Raw genomic sequence first — 22,500 nt, 5'->3', positions numbered from 1 at the left:
TAAAGTCAATAAAGGTGTATATCATATGTTTTAGAGTTGATAGTAGCTTAAAAAATATAGTGAAAAGAAACTGAATGCTCAGCAGAGCTGTCTAAAGGATAACACAACAGAAAATGTAGGTATGGTTTATGCAGCGACGGAAGAAAATGAAAGTAAATTGTAACTTATTTTAATATAAACAAAGTAAAGTGCTAAATCAAAGGAATATGCTAAAAAATGCAGTGTTTGCATTCAAACTTTGATAAAGAAGAAGGATACTGGAAGTAAAATTTTCTTCAGAAGTTATCTTACTGATTGATACACTGCTCTGGTACGCAGAGAGATGGGTAGCAAATGGAAAATTTCAAATCAAAATGGATACAGCAATGCGCTTTCTGTGAAAACCTCTTTATTGAGAACCAATAGAATTAAAAGACGCACACGAGTCACCCTTTCTAAAATTGCCTGAGCTGTGTTGCTCGTTGACAAGGATAAGTGTACCCTGAGTGAAATCTGTCCATCTCTACAAAAGTGATAACCTTCAGACCTGAGATATCAAAGATTTTAAAATAACTATTTCCTTTATGAGACCTGCACCTAAAGCCAATAACAGCAAAAATATGTAAGAATGAGTTGCTTCTTTAATTCTTTTAGCTTTTAAGAAGTGTATTATTCACATTATTTTCCCAGTTGATAAAATATAACTAAAATTATTTCACTCAAGAAGTCCCAGAATACAAGGAAGTAATCTGTGTTTAGGGAAACTCAAAGCTATTGAGTTCTTATAAAGGTAGTACAATTGAGTATGCACGTATGTGTCTAAAAAAGTGAAGAAATTGCAGTACAAGGGAAGAAAGCACACTGTAGTAGTTGTCTTTGTAAAGCATAAGGAAAAACACAGGCTTGCTTTATATAATGGTGGCTTGATTGCATTCTCATAACTGAACATTTATGAATTCAACAGCAGAAAACAGCTATACATCTAGATTCCATCAACCAGCATTTAAGGGATTATTGTCTCAACTGCTACTGAAGGGAATAAGGAAGTAAAACTATTCTGCATTCTGTGCATTGTTGTTATCAGGTCCATGTTTATCCCAGGCCCTATGGGCATGAACCATTTGATAATCCATCAGAATGTCAGAGTCTGGAAAAAAAAAGCTAAAAAAACTGTTTACGATCTTAAGCAACTTGTTTTCATATAACCAAAGATAATCTGCAAACTGTGAGGCAGAACAAAATCTGTGCAGGATATTCTAGAGAGCATTTCACACTTTTACTGATGGAGTCTTTATGGCCATCAATAGCAACATTCATACTCTTTATTTTGTGTGTGTGTGTGTGTGTGTGTGTGTGTGTGTGTGTGTGTGTGTGTGTGTGTGTGTGTGTGTGTGTGTTGGCCATAAAGGTTTATAAAAGACGTGGCTGTGCAGAAGTTAGAAATGTTGCGTTTTAAAAGAAAACTCTTGATACACTGCATGTTATGCCATGTTTGGAACCTTCTTTCTAATACAATTGCTCATGCTTGTACTTTCTTATCTCTCTGTGCAGCCAACAATAAGAACACTGTTCTGCAAACCATCTGTCTGATTGAGAAAGTGAGTGTTGTGATACCAAAATTCCTAATGTCATGTTTCAGTGGTTTAGTCCAGCATGGGAGCAACAAGCAATACCATCAGCCATGATCAAAGACTGAGGGTGTAAAAAAAGACAGAGAGTGTCATGCAAACTGAGTTCTTCTTCCACACAGCAAGCTAAGTCTATTTTATATAGACTAAACAAGAAGGAAAGGGTGCATTCTTTGTGGAGTCTGTATGTCCTCCCTATATTCACGTGGGTTTCCTCTGGGTGCTCTGGTTTCCTACCACATTCCAAAGACATGCATTAGGTGGATTCAGCACTCTACAGTGGCCATAGGAATGAGTGTGCATGCAAGTGTATGGTATGGAAGAACTACCATGCTAGGGCTGGCCACCCAGCAGTGTAAACCTTGTCTCTAGATGATTGTCACTGTTGAAGTGACACCCCGACCCCATGTGTAAAAATGAGAAAAAGGGGTTGTGGATGGAAGTTTGGATGAGTGGATGGATGGAAGGATGAAAGAAGCAAGTTTCCAAACCATCAAAAGCAGGGCTGGTTTGCTTTTTCTTATTGAGGAAAAATAAGCTTTAAACATGCAATACTCAGCACATCGAAAAAAGTATTTCTGATAAAACTGACAGACCGCTGCATTCTAGGAAGTTAAATACATGTATCGAATGAAATGCATTTATACAGTGTAAGTGTGAATAATCTCATAATCGGAACCTCATGATAAATCAAACCAGCAAACAAAAAACAGACAGAGAAACCAGACTCAGGTTCATAGGTTCATAGGTTCATAGGTTGGTACTAGGCTATCAGCCCTAGGGCCTATACAAGTCTAGCCATAACAATTCCCTGGCTATTTCTTCCCACACTATTTACTTCCCTGGACCCCTGTCTAGCAGGGCGACTGACATGATCCCTGGGGTGAATTTCCTTTCTCCCATCCAATCGTCAAGGTTCCTTTTGAAGAGGACCAAAGAGGCACTCTACTTGACATTTATGGGCAATCTATTCCAGAGTCTGGGTAGTCTCTGGGTCAGGAACCTATCCCTTCAGCATGTTCTATTTATTGTGATGACAAGGTTTAGATCCCTGGAGCATGTGGCTCTGAGGGGTTGGGATTTCTTTAAGTGTAGCATGTCCAACAGCTCTGGGTTTGACATGGCCTTGTATGTTAAGCAAAGATCGCCTCTGAGTAGACGATATGCGACAGAGCATAGCTGGAGTTTTTTAAGGCGGTCAGAGTAGGGCATCTGCTTTAGGCCTGTGATTCTTTTAGTGAGGTATTTCTGTGGCCTTTCCAGTTGTTGCAGATGTCTTGAGAGGTACATACAAGAAATTCAGAACACAGGCTCAGTATAAAATATTTTTTATCTTCACTTATACTGTGTTTACTCTAAGCCACATTCCTAGAATTACCAAAAAATGCTTTTAATCAGTCACTTTTGAAATATTTTTACATAACTGCTGATTACATCTCAACTGCCCAGATTTTTGCTTCGTATTTTTCGTCTGTTTCTCATAAAAGTTGCGGTTTGCTGACAAATCACTAAAAATTCCAATCACTAAATAATGGCATACATTTGAGTTTCAGGCTTTGTGTACTTCAGAAAATGCATGCTAACACAAAATCTGTCATTTTTGCAACTTTCTAAGTTTGTAAGAGCAAATTTTAAAATCTGTCCCGATTTTTGTGCCTTTGCCCCACCCCCCAGTTATTTTAGGCTTTGTCTAGATTTATTGCACTAAAACATTGATTGGTATGATCTGATTTAAACTATCTTCTTTGTTGCAACTTTTTTTGATGAACAGAAGGCAAATTTAAATCTGCCTGAAACAATATCAAAACCTGAAGCTATCCAGGGAATAACTATGAAATATAATACAGTGGCCCACAACTGGACTAGGTAGATTATTTGATGTCCCTTATATGCTACATTTCTTTAAGTTGTACCTTCTGCAGGATTTCATCTTTATATCATGTGGGAGGGGAATTGCTGCAGTGGTGGTGCTGCGGTAGCATTGTCGCCACGCAGTAAGACGTTGTCCTGTTCGATTCTCAGCTAAAGCGTCTTCTGTGTGGAGACATGCATGAATGGGCATACCTTTGTTGAAGGTTGTGCATCAGGGCTGGCAACTCGGTGCGTAAAAATCTACTGCCAATCATTAGCGGACCGGAGTTCCGCTGTGGCGACCCCTAACTGGGAAAAGCCGAAAGATACAACAACATCATGTGGGAGGGGAGCAAGGACATAAGAGAACATATACTACAGATTAAGCTCCACAATAAATCACTTATTATTCAGCAAAATTTTATGGGAACTTGTAGAATACCCAGCACAATAAAAATGGAAATGTAGTGCCTTTTCTCTTACTCAAACAATGAATAAATATGAGGTAATTCTTTCAAACTCCTACAAAAAGTCTGATTAGATGATAGCAAAGTTCATCCAGTCTCATTTTGATTTAAGAGAAATATACTTTCCTCAGTATCTTCACTGCTTGATCAATAACAAAGGATGCAGTCTGCCATAATATAAATATATTCACCTGAGCTATCTTCCTGTTTTCCCTCCATTCATAATACTTGACAGACTTAGATGACTTTGTATCCTTATTAAAGGTGTGTTCTAATTTCTTTATAGCTTGCTACCTCTACAGTAATTACTGTCAAATCTCTTCAGGGACCTTCAACCCCAACCCTCCCGCATCAGGTGCTACAAAGGCATTTACCCCTTAGAACTTCTAACAGGAAAATGATTTTATAAAATGTGTTGGGTGATTGCTGTCCAGCGTAGAAAGTGTTTGCTGCTCACTGTTTCCTATCCATAATTAAAATGCCATTTTGTCCTGACCTATTAAGAAAAGCTTTAAAAACGTTATACTTGTGAATTAGTTCTGGAACTAAACGTAAGCCTGACTTTTGTAAATCTTGTATAAACTGCTCAGACTTATTATCTTCTGTCTGTAATATGAAAACTGTCATTGATGCAATGCATATAAAATGTTACCTTCATTTGAAAACACTTGCGTAAGTACTTGACCATAGGTTGCACAACACCCATGTGTAAATTAGAATCTGTGGGGGCATCTACAGCCCCATGGTAGTTGCAGAAAGAATTGTGAGTTGAACTCAATGTAATTATAATCTGAACAGAACTCATATAGGTTAAGGAGCCAAATCATAGAAGCAGGGAGCAACAACTGCAGTACAAGCCCCTCATTTTAGTAATTTCCCCACCAAATAACTGAAAGACATGATTTTAAATACAGTAGTGCCCTTAGAGCACTGGTGATAGATTTATGAATGTTAGGGAGACCATAAACGTGGCCATTCATTTATTTTTCATTAAGGAAGCATAATTCAAGCCCTTGGTGTAAAATATCCCACAATCCACTTTCAATATTTATCACAAGTAGAGTTTCCAGTAACTTATAATTAGTTCATTCAGGCTTATAGCTTGCTCTTTTATAATTTAATTTAATACCCATTGGTCCATATGGAATCTTGACATTTTTTTGGACCTGGCTTTCTTAAATAAGTGACCTAAAATTCATAACATACAGCATAAGCAAAGACAAGCTATAAGTAACAACACAACACTAGGGTTGTTAACTTGGGATCTCTTGCAGTGGGTAGGGACAACATCTTAACGTTGCCCCATTTCCTGACACAAGCAACCTCCTCATGTATACTAACTTCACCTTTTTTGTATTTGCCTCTCCCCTTTTGCAAACAAGCCATGCCCATAATCAGATAATTCAAATTTAGGCACTAAATAGTCATCTTTTTAATGAAAATTAAAATGCAACAGAAATGTTGTATGCATTAATGCAGTGGAAAATGCATGTGCAAAACATGTCTATACACTACTGTGAACTGTACATTCTTCAAATAGAAAAAAATCACAACTACCAAAACAGAAAGCACACTATAAGAATAAAAAAAATACTAAATACAACCACCAGATATACACATATGACTATCTCTGTAAAGGTTAGAATGTTTTCAGTTATATATATCAAGTATTTTTCAGTTAAATGAATCAATACTATATTCAAATGTATTTCCAAATGATGTCTATACTTTCAAATTAATCTGCTGCAAAGAGTATTGCAAGTTATAAATGTATGAATATAGATACATAGATGGAGAGAAATACACATAAAACATTGTGTAAGATTTCACAAAAAATGGCATAAGAACTCAAGACCCCTGATAACAATGTTCCAATTAGGCAATAGAACAACCAAACAACCAGCAGTACATACATGTCCCAAATGCTAGGTGACATGTTTAAATGGAACAACCAAGCAACCATCAGTACATACATGTCCCAAATGTTAGGTGACATGTTTAAATGGAACAACCAAACAACCACCAATACATACATGTCCCAAACGCTAGGTGACATGTTTAAATGGAACAACCAAACAAACAGCAGTACATACATGTCTCAAACACTAGATGACATGTTTAAATTGAACAACCAAACAACCAGCAGTACATAAATGTCCCAAACACTAGATGACAATTTTAAATGGAACAACCAAACAACCACCAGTACATACATGTCCTAATGCTATATGACATATTTAAATGCAACAACCAAACAGCCAGCGGTACATACATGTCCCAAATGCTAGATGACATGTTTACATGGAACAAGCAAACAACCACCAGTACATACATGTCCCAAACTCTAGATGACATGTTTAAATGGCACAACCAAATAACCAGCAATACATACATGTTCCAAATGCTAGATGACATGTTTACATGGGACAACTAAACCACCAGTAGTGCATACACGTCCCAAATGCTAGATGACATGTTTAAATGGAACAACCAAACAACCACTGGTACATAACATGTCCCAAACACTAGGTGGCATGTGTAAATGGAACAACAAAACAACCAGCAGTACATACATGTCCCAAACCCTAGATGACATGTTTAAATGGAACAACCAAACAACCGGCAGTACATACATGTCCCAAACCCTAGTTGACATGTTTAAATGGAACAACCAAACAACCGGCAGTACATACATGCCCTAAACACTAGATGACATGTTTAAATGAAACAACCAAACAACCAGAAGTACATACATGTAGCAAATGCTAGATGGCATATTTAAATAGAACAAAATAATGACCACCAGTACATACATGTCCCAAACACTAGATGACATGTTTAAATGGCATGACCTAACAACCAACAGTACGTGCATGTCCCAAATGCTAGATGACATGTTTAAATGGCACAACCAAACAACCACCGATACATACATGTCCCAAACACTAGACAACATGTTTAAATGGAACAAAGAAACAACCACCAGTACATGCATGTCCCAAACACTAGGTGACATGCTTACATGGAACAACCAAACAACCTCCAGTACATGCATGTCCCAAACTCTAGATGAGATGTTTAAGTGTAGGGTAATGTAGCTCCTTATGTACCACAAGAGTTGTAAACAAAAAGATTTTTCCTTTCATTTTTAGAAAATGGTTTTATAGGTTCACTCATTGACCAATTTATTCACTTTTTTCATTAGTAAAGGATAACAAGCAGCTCACTGCACAGGTAAGCTAGCAACAACAGCAGTAATAACATATCTGACCTTAAGCCGTACAAGTCTCACCAATGCCCGTGATATTACTTCACAAAGCAGCTCATTTCCTTATGAAATGAAACAAGTAACAGCACAGGTAAGCTAAGTAGCAGAATATGTTTGTGCTTATGAAATACAAGTAACACTGATGCATGTATACATGTTCACCTTAAGCACAGAATAAATCATTTTAAGTACAAGTAGCAGTATTGCTCAAAATAAATGTTTAGACATGATACACATGCAGCAACAGCAGTACACAGAAATATTTTGAACTCAAGTCCAAGAAGCAGCAATGCTCAAATTAAATATTTTACCTTAAAAAGAATCATTGTATGTATGTTGTATTACAAAAATGGAAATTATGCATAGCAGCTGGTTGCCATCCACATAAAATCAATCTCATTCCCAACTATATTCCAGCACAACCTAGATCGATGGATGGGAAACCTAAAGTTTACCCCAGGACATCCTTCTCTACTAGTAATGGCAGGTGCAGCTCCTGAATGCTTTATCCCAAGCATGTCTCCCCTCAAATTATATATGGTATGATCCCAGTTATTCTCACTAGTGGTAATGTAAAATTATCGACCATAGGTTGAGTAAGGCCAATCTAACACAAATGGAACAGTTTAAGTCAAGCACCAAAAGGAAAATTGGATAGGTTTATAATGGCCCACAAGGGTAGCTAGCCTAGTACTTACCTATAAACATATGAATCTATTATGAATTTTGCTTAGTACATCTTCCATCACTCATAACTATTAATTTCTGAGCATTAAAAAACACATAAATGTGCTTCAAAATAACAGCATTGCAAAAAATAAGAACACTGTGTAACCCCTTGCCTGCATACCTCTCAACTGTCCTTGATTTGTATGGACATTCCAGATATACAAATGATCTCTTCAGGAAATATGTCCTATATGCCTCCATGGCAAAAGGTTTAAGGTAACACATAGTGAAAATTCTAACTCATCTGTGTTTTCCTTGCAATTTTTCTGAACTATTTGTGCGCCCTTTCTACTCTTTGATTTGGGTGTGTGTGTGTGTGTGTGTGTGTGTGTGTGTGTGTGTGTGTGTGTGTGTGTGTTTGTGTGCACATATATGTGTACGTGTATGTATATGTTTTTTCCTGCTGAGCTGAAGTAAATTTTCCACTGTGGCGTGACCATTGCATGTAATGTAATTACAAATGTTTAGAATTATTTACTAAAATATATATTAGCAGGTGCTTTTATCCACTATTTGAAAAAAATACCTGTGTCATATTTACTGTAATATTTGCAATATGTGAAATATTAACATTTAGTAGATAGATCAGCATAAAGCTTACCTGATAAAGTTCATACTGGCCATACCTCTCTGCTGTCCAGATTTTTGGAGAATGTTCAGCATATTTGCCTCATATTTTTAATTTGTTTCTCATGAAATGTGTGGTTTTCTGGCAAATCACTGAGGACTGCAGTCAGTAAATAATGACATACATGTGAGGTTCAGGCCTTGTTTCTTATGCCTAGTGCCAATGTACTCAAGCCACCTGAACTGTTAATGCTGTTTTTGCTAAGCTGCAACTTTATGCAGAATAAATATTACCTGTTTGGTTAAAATGCTGGTGTATCATGATGTTAACTACCCAGAAGAGTGAATCATAGAGGTCCTAGGTTGGAAACACCAACAGTAAAAAAGAAAACTTAAGGTTATGAAAAAAGAATTAACAAATGAGAGATATAGCCCATCAAGTCCACTGGTAGCTGTTTAAACCAATATAATGCAGTTCTTTTTCTGATGTTACACAGGCCACAAGGACAGTAGTAAATACAACATATATAGAAGATTTAGAGCAGTCAGTCAATCGTCATATGTTTAGAAGGGTTGCTGAAAATAGGAATACATGGTGAAAAGACAGGCATAGAGGTATACAGTGAAACAACATCAAACTCCACACAAACAAAAATTGGAGATCAGGAGTGGACCCTGTCAAGTTATGAGGCCAGAAATCTTAAAGTACTGAGTTCATTGCCAGAGAATTGCTGTAATAATAATTATAGATGTGTTTTTAATAAAATGAACCAGACAAAAAAGGAGTTATGCTCATTAGAAAGGTAAATTAAAATGGAAAACCTGCAAGTATGTAGAAGGCTCTTGCAAGAGAAAAAGTGGTAGTGTATTACTTTCTTTTAATTCAAATATTAAACTATTTTGTCTCCTGATAAGATGAAAACTTACAAGCAAATTACATGAAACTTTTAGAAGACATATCTTCTTCAGAAGTCACATCTTCCATTGTTAGTGACTTCTGAGTGTCTTTTTTTTTCCCTTTACTACATGTATTACTTGGAAGTCAAGTGATTTGTTTGATTTAAATATAGAACATGCCATATTTTGCTTCTGTTCCCTTTGAATTCAATTATTTAATTAACTAGCTAAAGAGGCTTCAAAGGGCATGGTTCCCTTCCTGCAATAAAGCATGTTTTCCTTTTGTTTAGGGGGGAGTGTGTTTCGAAGGTATTGGGAAATTATATTAATATCATATTCATCAGTGTGACAAGTAACCCATAAGTACATGCAAGGTTTAGAAGAAGATGACAATATCTACTTTATTTTAGCAGATAGATGCCTCTGATGGTTTTGGGCATTTTCATATATTTCTGAAACAACTGTTGAGAAATAAGTTATAGTCATCAAAGGAAGGCACAGAGAGTGCTAGACCATCCACATCACAGAATCAAGAAGTGAGTGCTAGCCTGTTAGGTGATTCACTCTAGGTTTACCTAGTATGACTTTAGCTGAGCTGTTATTAGAAATGTGTTGAATAAACTGAGATTTGCTTGACTACTCAAAACTGATCTTATCATGAATAAAATAATAGTTTTTTCAAGGTAGAAAGATTCCCATGACTTAAGGCATTACGGGTCATAGTTTTGCTCTTTTGCTCACAAATCATGATTTCACTGCCTGTGCTAGACCACAATATATAAACAGTTTTACTCCAAGAGGCAGAAATCTACTGCTTCTTTTCTTAAACCTCTTATGTTAAGTCTGATGTTACTGTTTTCTTTTAGTGTAAATCTCCCTTTAAATTTCTTTCTCAGTGTCTGTTCTTGTAGCATGTACAAATCTTGGGTTATTCAAAAATATATGTCACTGCTTTAGAAAATTTGTTTTACAAACTACTGCACAAGGAATTAACTCAGACATAATGTACATGTTGTATTTTCTTTCTAGCTAATCTTTCTTTTTGATTTGCTATCACTGTTACAGTGAAATTACATTTATTCTTGAATACAGGCCTTGCATTTTATCAGCAGGAATCCAAGCATGGTATAGGTCTTTCTAACAGACAATGTTTATTGCACCCTTGTAGCTCTCTGTGGAGGAAACATAACCGCAATGAATGGCACCATTTATTCCCCTGGGTATCCTGATATGTATCCAAACTTTCAGGATTGTTTCTGGCTTGTCAGAGTACCTCCTGGTAATGGAATCTATATCAATTTTACAGTGCTACAAACAGAAGCAATATACGACTTCATTACTGTATGGTAAGTAGGCATTGCTAGTATTCATTTTCCTCTTGTAAAAGCTAAACTGCAGCATATAGTGGAAACTAAGAAGTCAGTTTTTGCTTTATTACACTTTCGGTAGGAAAGTCTGTAATATTTACTGGAGACACTTAATACTGAGGATGATAATTTTGCAAAGCGTGAATTGTTTTCCTGGCAGAATTATTAAGTTGAATAATGTAAGACATCTATAAGACCATATAAAATCCATAGGTCACCACCATAAATTAGTAAGAAGTCATGACATTCAAAAATGAACAGTCATATTTTGTTGCTTTTTTTTGCACTGCTGACGTGAAACAATAACAGTGTGCACAATCACCAAATGCACTCCCCCAACTAATATTGCATTTTAGTGCTAAGTCAGATTTGTCAAGTATAACTGGAAAAGACAGTTCCGCAACCTTCCTCCTCCTCATATACTAGCTACACGTTATTGTGTAAAACACTTCAGTGTATAAACAGTTTAAAGACAGTGCCAAAATCAATAAATATTTTTATAGTGACCTAATGAAAATCTACTATCACTTTTACCATCTCTTGGTATAAAGGTTACGATTTTCTTTTTGCATGCCCATTGATATTTCTTAATAAAAAACAATTAAATACTTAAGCTATTTATTTTCTGTTACACTACATAGCAATCACCTCTTGTCCTTAAGGACATGACCCTTAGTCATTCATTCGGCTCTAATGACCATTTTACTGATGCTTTGTCTGCACCTGAAGTCTAAGCCACCACTGCCATATCACCAATGTGTTTCAACACACAACTTATGCATGTACGTACCTACGTGTGTACTGCTGCTAACAAAAGATAATCTTTTACTTATAATTTGTAACACAAATATATACTCAAAGCTATATTCTACAGTTGTAAATACTACTTCCTGTTAATTTTATATACTTTCAGACTGTGGTTAAAATTGGTCGTCTGAGATCAGCTCACATCTTGCTTAGCCAACGTTAATAAATAAATAAATAAATGAACTTCTTCTTCTTCTTTCAGCTGCTCCCGTTATAAATGAACAAATGAACTAAATAAAATATATATACAATAACACCATGCAGTGCTTTGTGTAGTGCAGTAGTTTATTTATATTGTACATATTTCTATTTTTCATCAGTACTGGGGCAGAAGCAAAATGCAGATCCACTGTGTGTATCCGCTATCCATGCACATACAATAAAGGCTGAGTTCAGTCTAGCAGGCCAGCAAATACTTAAAACATGACATCAACATTTTATCAAGTGGGATATTTAGGCAGTATATCATTTTGGATACAAGCAGTTCAGGGTTTATGTATAACAGATGTGATTAAACATAATGTATTAATACTACAGAATGACATTATTTAAAAAAATGTATTGTTTTAATAATATCATGGTATTATATAACTTTATTATTTCAGGTTTTCTCATAACCTTTATCATCTGAGAATGGCTTATTGATCATTGTACACAAAACATCTGAACAGTACATTTGATTTGTATTGATATTAATACATTCGGAGTAGTGTGTATGCATCCAGTTGCTTGTACTAAGTTTTTGAAAAATTCTAACACATCTGTAAGTGTTTTCGGATATTTGTATACATTATTCTACTCTCAGGAGCAGTGCAATTTTGTTTGGGAAGGTGTTACTACTTAATGTTTAGTTCTCTCTTAGTGGTGCTGAGAATATGGAGGCTGCAGCTTTTATTTTTTGTAGGTACAGCTGTAGAGATTTCTGTTTCTTTTGCTTTTGGCTTCATATGGATTTCATTTTATAGCTAATGCTTGATTTAAATCAAGCAGATACTTATGAGCAAGGATTGTTTGCATATTTGCAAAAAAAAAAATCTTCCTTTAAATAATCCCATTTAATAAAAAGACAATACATATAGGAAACTGAAGGACTTAGCTTAATTTCTTTTTTTATGTAAAAAACATGAGATTACCTATTTTTGTCTTTTATCCATTTAAACTGATGCTGCTTATGTGTTAGTGAACTTGCAAATCACAGACCTCATGATTTGTATGAAAGAACATTAATTTACAAACTGAACTTCAGAAAATAACAAAAAAATACTGGACATCCAGATTTCTAAGGGGTACATAGAAGCCTTCTGAAACACCAGATTACCCATACATGGAGCAAAACAATCTGGAAACAGAAAAACATTTCATATGACTGCCATCTTTTCACTCACTAACCACAATCTATCCCGTGTGTATGCATGAGATATCACTGGATAAAATTCAGTTAGACCCATTCACACAGCAGGTATAACCTTGCTCTTCCTGTTGCCTTTATCTTTTATGCTACTCTGCATTGCGTTACAAATTGTTATGTCTGATATCAGCTTCATTTGCTGTTGTTGTTGTGTCTTTCGGCTTTTCGCGGTTAGGGGTCGCCACAGAGGAACTCTGGTCTGCTAATGATTGGCAGTAGATTTTTACGTGGCTAGTTGCCAGCTCTGATGCACAACCGTCAACGAAGGTACGCCCATTCACGCATGTCTCCACACAGAAGATGCTCTAGCTGAGAATCGAACAGGACAGCGTCTTACTGTGAGGAGACAATATCAGCTTCATTTGTATAGTATAATATTGACGATGTGGTTATTAATGGTGACCACAGGAGCCTTTTTAACCCTGGTCATGTTTCTCAAAGGGAGGATCAAGCCTTGTAACTTGTGTCTGTGAGGTAAACATAGGGTTGCCACCTTTTTAAATGCCCAAAGTGGGACATTTTTGGTACAAACATCAGATTTTGCGGGCCAAAACATACTCACGGCCAGTACAAAAGACATAACTTCCTTTTTTTGCCTAAATAAAAGGTTATTCTTGTAGCATTTTAGTTGCTTATTCTGTTTCTTATAACATTTAGGTGTTTCAGATACAGAATAACTGTTTTATGCAACTATCGCATAAAATATAGGAACTAATTCTGTCCTAAAATCTCAGGATAATTCCCATTTTTACACTTTTTTAGCAGGACACAACTGCCCAAAGGACTGTCCCTCTCAAAGTGGGACAGGTGGTAACCCTAGGTAAACACCTTAAACATTAACCTAACCTACAACGGCTTGAATTGAATAGCAGTGTTAGTCCTAAATGGGTGAATGTGTTAGAAAATTCTAACCCAAATAAGTCATGTTTGTTTACTTTTGCAAGAGCTTGTATGAACTCTTCCTTGCATTAGACTAATATCTCTTGGAAGAGCAAAATATTTACATAGCAACTGATGTACACTATACGGCCTAATATTATAACAAACATTTAATAAACACACAGTTTTATTGTCTTTGATTTTGAGTTAGATATTACTTGCAGATCTCGGCATGGTTCTTATGGCTTCCTTAGACCATATTCTCAGTTTGTCTCTTCCTCAGACAGCGTCATACTAAAGGGATCACGTAGATTGACTAAGTAAAAGCCTAAGGATACATCTTCCCTTCCCAACAGGATACCACCCTCTCTCTTTATTATCACCTGCTGTTTTGACTGCCTTCAGCCTTTACAGTACGTTTTTACTTCTTAAGTGGACAAACACTGCCATCTGATATCTGCCTCAAGGTCACAATGAGCTGACCCACAGGGACTGCTTTTTTATCACAAGATAACCATGAAAGTCTATCTGCAAGTTTAATATTTTCAGACCTACTGCATTTTAAGACATAGTTATGCCTCTATAAGTTGATTTTCTAGCCTGTCTGTGAGAATGATATTTGCTTTACATAATCTGATATCTTGTGCTAGTTTGTTGTTTTGCAAATTAATGAGTAGTTATGTAATCTGATACACTCCTAGTCAAGCCTGTTGGAAGGATAATTTTTGTTTAATTTATATCCACTTTATTGATTGTCTAACTTAGTTAAGTGCTACTGCTTAATTGCTCGTTTTCATTTTAGACCATATTAGATAGGTATTAATGCTCCATAAGCTGTATAACTTATAGTATTTTCATAGCTTAGAAATGCCAGCATCTTTTGATTTCTTGAAGTTATGCATATCTTAAATACAGTATATTGCCTATGTTTAGACGTCTGTTAAAGCTCTAGTATTAGCTATCAAAACAAACTCCGTCTAAATGTCTGAAAAAAATAGAAACACACCAAAATAAAATCTACAGAGTTATAATTCACATTCTGAACTGGTGAAATGAAACAGTAAACAGAACATCAAAAAAACCTTAAAATGTTTTGCAGGTTGTAAAAACCTTCCCAGTCTACTTACAACCACAGAGCATTGTACATAGTTGCCCTAACTCCAAAGTTATGCTGCCTTGGAGATAGGGTTAAAATAACAATCCTTTAACACTAAAATTCCACAACTTCTGAGTTAATATGGATAATGAACCAAAGAAAACTAACATCAGATTGATGAATTATATTGTTGAGCAAGTTCATTTGATAAAATATATTTAAGCAACCCACATTTTGGCAACATCAAGAGAATCATGAAACAGCTTAGAGTAATAATCATATACCGGGAAATAACTAAACTTTCATTCATTGTGGTAAATACCCATCTGGTAGTCCCTGCACGGTCATACATCTGTTTGTAGATATCCTGGTCATCCATCCATGTCCAAATCTAGCATTGTCAGGATCATTTATCTGTGGCAGGTGGTGTGGTATTCCTTTTATCTATGATGGTACTTTTTCATTAGGATTTGCTTGTCACCACCGATGGGGCTTGTAGGGCTAACCACCTAATTTTAAAACATTTAAGATAATCACAAAGTTTTCTTTTTGTAAGAGTTGTTTTTGTAGTAGTGCTAGTAATTGCATGCTTTTCTGAAAATGTTAACAATATATATACAGTTTACAAAGACGTCATTTTAATTACCTCCTTTTTTTCTCATTTTTCTAAGAATCTTAACATTTTCTGTTGCACATACGGAATTAGTTGTGGTGGGTTATTGAACAGAATTTGGAAATCCTTGCTCTTTTGCAAGTTGATAATTCTATTTTCTCTTTATCTACACTGATTGAGAAATAATGTTTATATTGCTTGGTCAGAGTAGACCTTGTTTTACAACACTGCATCAGCTCTGCTGACAACTGCTGGCTGTCTGGTTTGTTGACACTTCATGTCAATGGGACTCTGTCATGGATGGGATTTGACATGTATTAGTTCACAACATTTTACTGTATTGAAATGGCTAAACAAACCCTACACTGTATGTAATATGGAAGTACATGAGTGGATATAGTGGGGGTGTCCCATAACTGGTCTTGTTTTTTTATTTTGTTCAGTATGTAGCAAAATGCAGAAGCCAGGACAGGCTCATGTAAATGGAATCTACTTTAATGAAGGGGCAGTGTGAACTGTGCCTTTATAGTATTATGTCTAAGAACTAAAGTGCAACAATATCAACTCTCATTTTTTCAAAATATTTCTGGATTTCTGAGTGAAATATAAAACATGTAGCAGACCATTGAGGGAAAATCATATTATTTGGCATATTCATAATTATGTGTGTTTTCTGGTTCTTGCTTCTGGATTCATATCTAAGGCAAAGGTCAAATTGTGCTTGTGCATTATAACTGTAGAATTCTTTCAGTGGTTCTTAAAGGAGAAAATTACTTGGAGGTTATAGAAAGAATGCAAATGAAGAATCGTGCCTCATTGTCAGAATTTCATCAAGGGAAACAACAGTCAGGAGTTAAGTTTGCAGATGATAATCAAATGCTTTTTTAAATCATTTATCCTTGGGTTGCACCAGAGGGTGGCCTAATGGTTAAGGTGTTTTCCTTACAAACACAAGGTACAGGGTTCGAGTCTCACAAGGGATAATTGGCTAGGCTTAAAATGGCTCGCAAGGGCAGTTAGCCTAGTACTAATCTATGAACCTATGAATCTATAAGAAGTGGCATAGATATTAAACACTACACGTATTTTGCAAGCATTTGGTGATAAGATACCATTGCTTTTATGTGAAAACTGCATTCCAAAAGATTAGTAGTAAGACATGCAAGCTAAGAATGTGTCCTTCTGCACCTGGTCATACAGTTACTTTGCAATAGTCAGTATCCTCAAGTGCCTAGTTGCATTTATAAAATGTTATATATTGCATTATGGATTTGTAACTTCCATTGTCAGTATAATGAAGGAGGAGGATTTGCCTTTTGTTATTATTCACCTGCTTGTTGTTTTGTTGGACTTAAGGTTCTTATTTTTTTTGTCTGAGTTTCAGTATTCTGTCATTTATTTTGCAAACATTTATTGTTTTGATATCTGATGTACTGTCAGAGGAATGCTTTGCCATTTTTCTTGGGGGATTTAAATTGCTCCCATTTGTTGAGGGGATTGTGGTGATAGCTGTCACAAATGCTAAGCTGTTTAATGTGAACTACACTGACTGAAGACACTCTTGCTAAAATGCATTTAAATGGCCATATTAAACTTCACAAAGCAAATGGTACCTGGCCTAATATGGTCTTTAGATTTTGTAAGATGACGAAGCCTGGCAGATCTGTTTTTGAAACATTCTATTAAAACTGTTAGTACATACACTGGGAAGACTTGAGAACATAACATAAGCTCCTCCTGCATGGCTTTAAACAGCTTGAGAATCAGAGGAAGCTACTTATGCTCTGAGTTCCCTGCTAGACTTACGTGTGAACCGAGCTAAGAATTCTGCAGCAATGAGTCCATTTTTCATTATGATTGTAGAATATCAGTCCAATTTTGAGCATATAGATTATAATAATGAAGACTGTGTCTGAACTTGTCACTGCCATGTGCAGCTGTATCTGATATTGCAGCACTAAATGCCACTCCTTCTCTGTATTCACAATACCATCAGGTAACTAAGTGGGAGTGGTCAACAGGTATCTCAGTAGGAGTGGTCATCAGGTGGCCTGCCGTGCAAAAGTATCTGCACAAATCTGACATGTGGCTTAATGCATATTTCCAAACTAACTAATTATTCATGCTGATTCTGTCTTTATGAGATGCTAGGACTGTCTTAGTATAGGTTTTCAACAAAGAGTTTCCAAATCCCAGTGAGTCTGAGCTAATACAATTATGCAGTAAACCTTTCATTCAGAAGTACTTATGGTAGGTCGGTTAACAACTTACTCCTGCACACTACCATTATCCCAAGCAGTGACCCCCACTGCTGGGCATTGGGCTACGGTAACATTATCTGGATAAGATATTTGATATTCATATGTGAGAGTACATAGAAGAAACTTTGATTCTCAAAGGCAAGAGACCTCTGCATCTTGTGATTCTGGTGATACTAAGAAGGCACTCCATAAATGTGGAAATACTGCATGCCAGAATCCAAATAGGATGGAGCAGCTATGCAGAGACCATCTGCAGAGGTGATAAGACTACCTAAAAGCCACAACTCAGGGATATCCCAGCATAATATTTTTCATTATAAAGAAGGCACAGGAAAGCACTTGCAGACCCCAGTAAGGAAATGCTCCACCAAAAGCATCCCCACGGTTGTGCAAATATGAAGAAAATCCAAAATATTCAATGCTATTTAGAATTATTACCTCTACACAGTAGAAAGTAGCAAACATGATGGGAATCTGAGGTATCTCTGCTGAAAAGTTTATTATGGCATTTATCACAGACGAGTGCAGCTTTCAGCTATTAATCAGTTATTTCCTGTAGTCAAAGGTACCTAGTTTTATTCATTCCACTTCCATTTGCCTACTCCATCACTCTGAGTAAATCATTTAAAAAACACTGCTGCTGCTAAAAAAGGACGTTTATGTTCAGTTGATTTACCTGCTTAACAAACTGATAAAAAATGTATCACATAGCCTGTAGAGTTGTACAGCTCTGTCACATCTACCTAACCACCAGCATTGTACAAGGAGCTCAGTATATGTGCCTTGCACCAAAGCAGACATAAAGGAATGGTTACTGAACAAAGTATAATGGGGGCAGTTCATACATGGGTTCCATTATCTCTGCTTGATATGTTGTAGTCCAGAGTGTGTTAAGTGTGCTGAAAAAGTATTTTGAATTGCTGCATGACAGAACCAGGACAGGGGCTAGGTTAACTGGTAGTCAGTAGTGTGCAACCTAGTGTCCACATCCATGTGTAATATGGCACCATTCAAACCAGTAGTGATTAGAATGGTAGTGAATGCAGTATGTCTAGCACATGCAGCTCACTTGTGTAAAAGGTAGAGGAACAATGCCAGGTGGTCTATAATGTGATCTGAAGAGACATGCTCAAAGCATATTAAAAAGAAGATTTGCAATATCCTAATGGTGGAACTGTGATCAGCCCATCAGTTCAAGTGTACAGCATTATACAGGGTACATTATGGAGTCCCTGTGCTTGCTGATCAAGTAACTGATAACAGCTGCTATGGCAGCCAGACCTACTACTGTATCTCTGGCCAAAACAACAAATATGCAACTAGTACAGCTACTTCTGTGACACTGAAAGGCTAGATGTCCAGCTGTAAACAGATTACAGTCAAAATAGTTTTCCTAGTAAGTACTGAGACACAGTACATGATACATATATCAACGTGTTAAATAGGGAGACAGAACATGCAGCACTGGGTGGTGGAGGCAGAAAGAAGCTGAAAAGCTGAACATAGACTTTCTGCATTCATATATCCCCACAGTGGACACCTTAGGATAGAATCCAGGGCATATAAAACATTTAATGAAGTGGAAGACATGTACTTCATGAAAAAAGCATATGACGTCTGCATATGTAGGGAGAGGGGATATTCTCACCATGCTGTAGATGTTGCATAATACCAAGCTGTAGATCTTGCACATCAACATGCTGTAGATGTTGCACATCACCATGCTGAAGATGACGCACATCACCATGCTGTAGATGTTGTACATCACTGTGCTGTAGATGATGCACATCACCGTGCTGTAGATGTGACACGTTACCGTGCTGTTGATGCTGCACAACACCATGCTGAAAATGTTGCACATCACCATGCTGTAGATGGTGCACATCACCGTGCTGTAGATGTCACACATCACCATGCTGTAGATGATGCACATCACCGTGCTGTAGATGTTGCTCATCACCGTGCTGTAGATGATGCACTCCACCGTGCTGTAGATGTTGCACATCACTGTGCTGTAAATGTTGCACATCACCATGCTGAAGATGACGCACATCACCATGCTCTAGATGTTGCACATCACCGTGCTGTAGATGATACACATCACTGTACTGTAGAAGTTGCACATTACCTTGCTGTTGATGTTGCACATCACCGTGCTGTAGATGTTAAACATCGCCATGCTGTTGATGTTGCACATCACCATGCTGTTGATGTTGCACATCACCATGCTGTTGATATTGCACATCACTGTGCTGCAGATGTTGCCCATCACCATGCTCTAAATGATGCACATTACCATGCTGTAGATGTTGCGCATCACCATGCTGTTGATGTTGCACATCACCGTGCTGTTGATGTTGCACATCACTGTGCTGTAGATGTTGCACATCATTGTGCTGTAGATGATGCACATCACCGTGCTGTTGAGGTTGCACATCACCATGTTGTAGATGTTGCACATCACTGTGCTGTTGATGTTGCACATCACTGTGCTGTAGATGTTGCACATCATTGTGCTGTAGATGATGCACATCACCGTGCTGTTGAGGTTGCACATCACCATGTTGTAGATGTTGCACATCACTGTGCTGTAGATGTTGCACATCACCGTGCTGTAGATGATGCACATCACCATGCTGTTGATGTTGCACATCACCGTGCTGTAGATGTTGCACATCACCATGCTGTAGATGATGCACATCACCGTGCTGTTGATGTTGCACATCACCGTGTTGTAGATGTTGCACATCACTGTGCTGTAGATGATGCACAAAACCGTGCTGTTGATGTTGCACATCACCGTGCTGTAGATGTTGCACATCACTGTGCTGTTGATGTTGCACATCACTGTGCTGTTGATGTTGCACATCACTGTGCTGTAGATGTTGTACATCACCATGCTGTAGATGATGCACATCACCATGTTGTAGATGTTGCCCATCACCATTCTGTAGATGATGCACATCAGTGTGGTGTTGATGTTGCACATTACCATGCTGTAGATGTTGCACATTACCATGCTGTAGATGATGCACATCACCATGCTGTTGATGTTGCACATCACCGTGCTCTAGATGTTGCACATCACCATGCTGTAGATGATGCACATCGATGTGCTGTTGATGTTGCACATCACTGTGCTGTAGATGTTGCACATCACCATGCTGTAGATGTTGCACATCACCGTACTGTAGATGTTGTACATCACCGTGCTGTTGATGTTGCACATCACCGTGCTGTAGATGTTGCACATCACCATGCTGTAGATGATGCACATCGATGTGCTGTTGATGTTGCACATCACTGTGCTGTAGACGTTGCACATCACCGTGCTGTTGATGATGCACATCACCATGCTGTTGATGTTGCACATCACTGTGTTGTAGATGTTGCACATCACTGTGCTGTAGATGATGCACAAAACCGTGCTGTTGATGTTGCACATCACCATGCTTTAGATGTTGCACATCACCGTGCTGTTGATGTTGCACATCACCGTGCTGTAGATGATGCACATCACCGTGCTGTTGATGTTGCACATCACCGTGTTGTAGATGTTGCACATCACTGTGCTGTAGATGGTGCACAAAACCGTGCTGTTGATGTTGCACATCACCGTGCTGTAGATGTTGCACATCACCATGCTGTAGATGTTGCACATCACCGTGCTGTTGATGTTGGACATCACCGTGCTGTAGATGTTGTACATCACCATGCTGTAGATGATGCACATCATCATGTTGTAGATGTTGCCCATCACCATTCTGTAGATGATGAACATCTCTGTGGTGTTGATGTTGCACATTACCGTGCTGTAGATGTTGCACATCACCATGCTGTAGATATTGCACATTACGATGAAGAAGAACATTATTTCATGATTCATGACACAGAATAACATGTATTCCAGAAAAATGATACTTTAGCTGTGTTCACAGGGTGCAGAAAAATACTTCACATAATCAAGCTATAAATTGTACTTGACAATCACTTGAAATTCCAAGACACATTAGTTTGACTCTCATAATAAGTAGACTGACTGGTCAAAAATGTGGACTTACATACACTAAGTCCAAGAATTGCTGTTTTCTGGAATATCTCCATTCTTCTAAAATATGGCAGTCTCACAGTTGGTATGTACACATTTGGGAGCTGTGGGGACAATTTCCCCATTCAAAAAACAACTTCAAAAAAGAAAAGTGATATTAAACATTTACTGCTCTCCCATGCTTTGTCTTGCTTTTCTGTCATTTTGGACTCTATTTTGAGTTCCCACATTTTAATACAAAGCCATTTATTTTACATAATGGATGTCTGTGGAGGCATGGCTCTTGTATGTTGCATGTGTTTGGACACTGCGTGTCTTAAGATACAAGCATTAGAAATTAGCATGTCTGATATTCTTGGTGTGCTCTACCAATTTATTTTAACCAGGGGGTATGTTCATAGAAAAGAGCACATCTCACATGGCTGGAGTATATCAACAGTTTATGTTATGCTTGTAGAACTAGGCACAAACACTATTACCTGTGTGCATCACCATTTTATTCTTACTTGGAGTAGGTTCTTAAAACTGAGCATATCTCACATTACCAGTTTGCACCTTCTATTTATTCTTATTGTTGGTTAGGATCATATAACTAAGCACACCTGACATTACTGTTTATGCATTACCAGTTTATT

At 37.3% G+C, this 22,500-nt stretch overlaps 1 protein-coding gene across 1 annotated transcript in view; it reads left to right on the top strand.

Annotated features, from left to right (window-relative positions):
- LOC122797720 (CUB and sushi domain-containing protein 3) overlaps positions 1-22,500 on the top strand; it is a 5,249,173-nt gene that overhangs the window by 4,348,458 nt on the left and 878,215 nt on the right. The window contains exon 43 of the mRNA XM_044066251.1: positions 10,555-10,732. Within this exon, the coding sequence (XP_043922186.1) occupies positions 10,555-10,732 (178 nt within the window). The remainder of the gene's footprint in view (positions 1-10,554; positions 10,733-22,500) is intronic.

Source organism: Protopterus annectens, chromosome 3.part1 (genome assembly GCF_019279795.1).
Source record: "Protopterus annectens isolate FY-2018-M chromosome 3.part1, PAN1.0, whole genome shotgun sequence".
Classification (NCBI taxonomy): domain Eukaryota; kingdom Metazoa; phylum Chordata; order Ceratodontiformes; family Protopteridae; genus Protopterus; species Protopterus annectens.
This window is presented reverse-complemented; position numbering and strand designations above follow the sequence as displayed.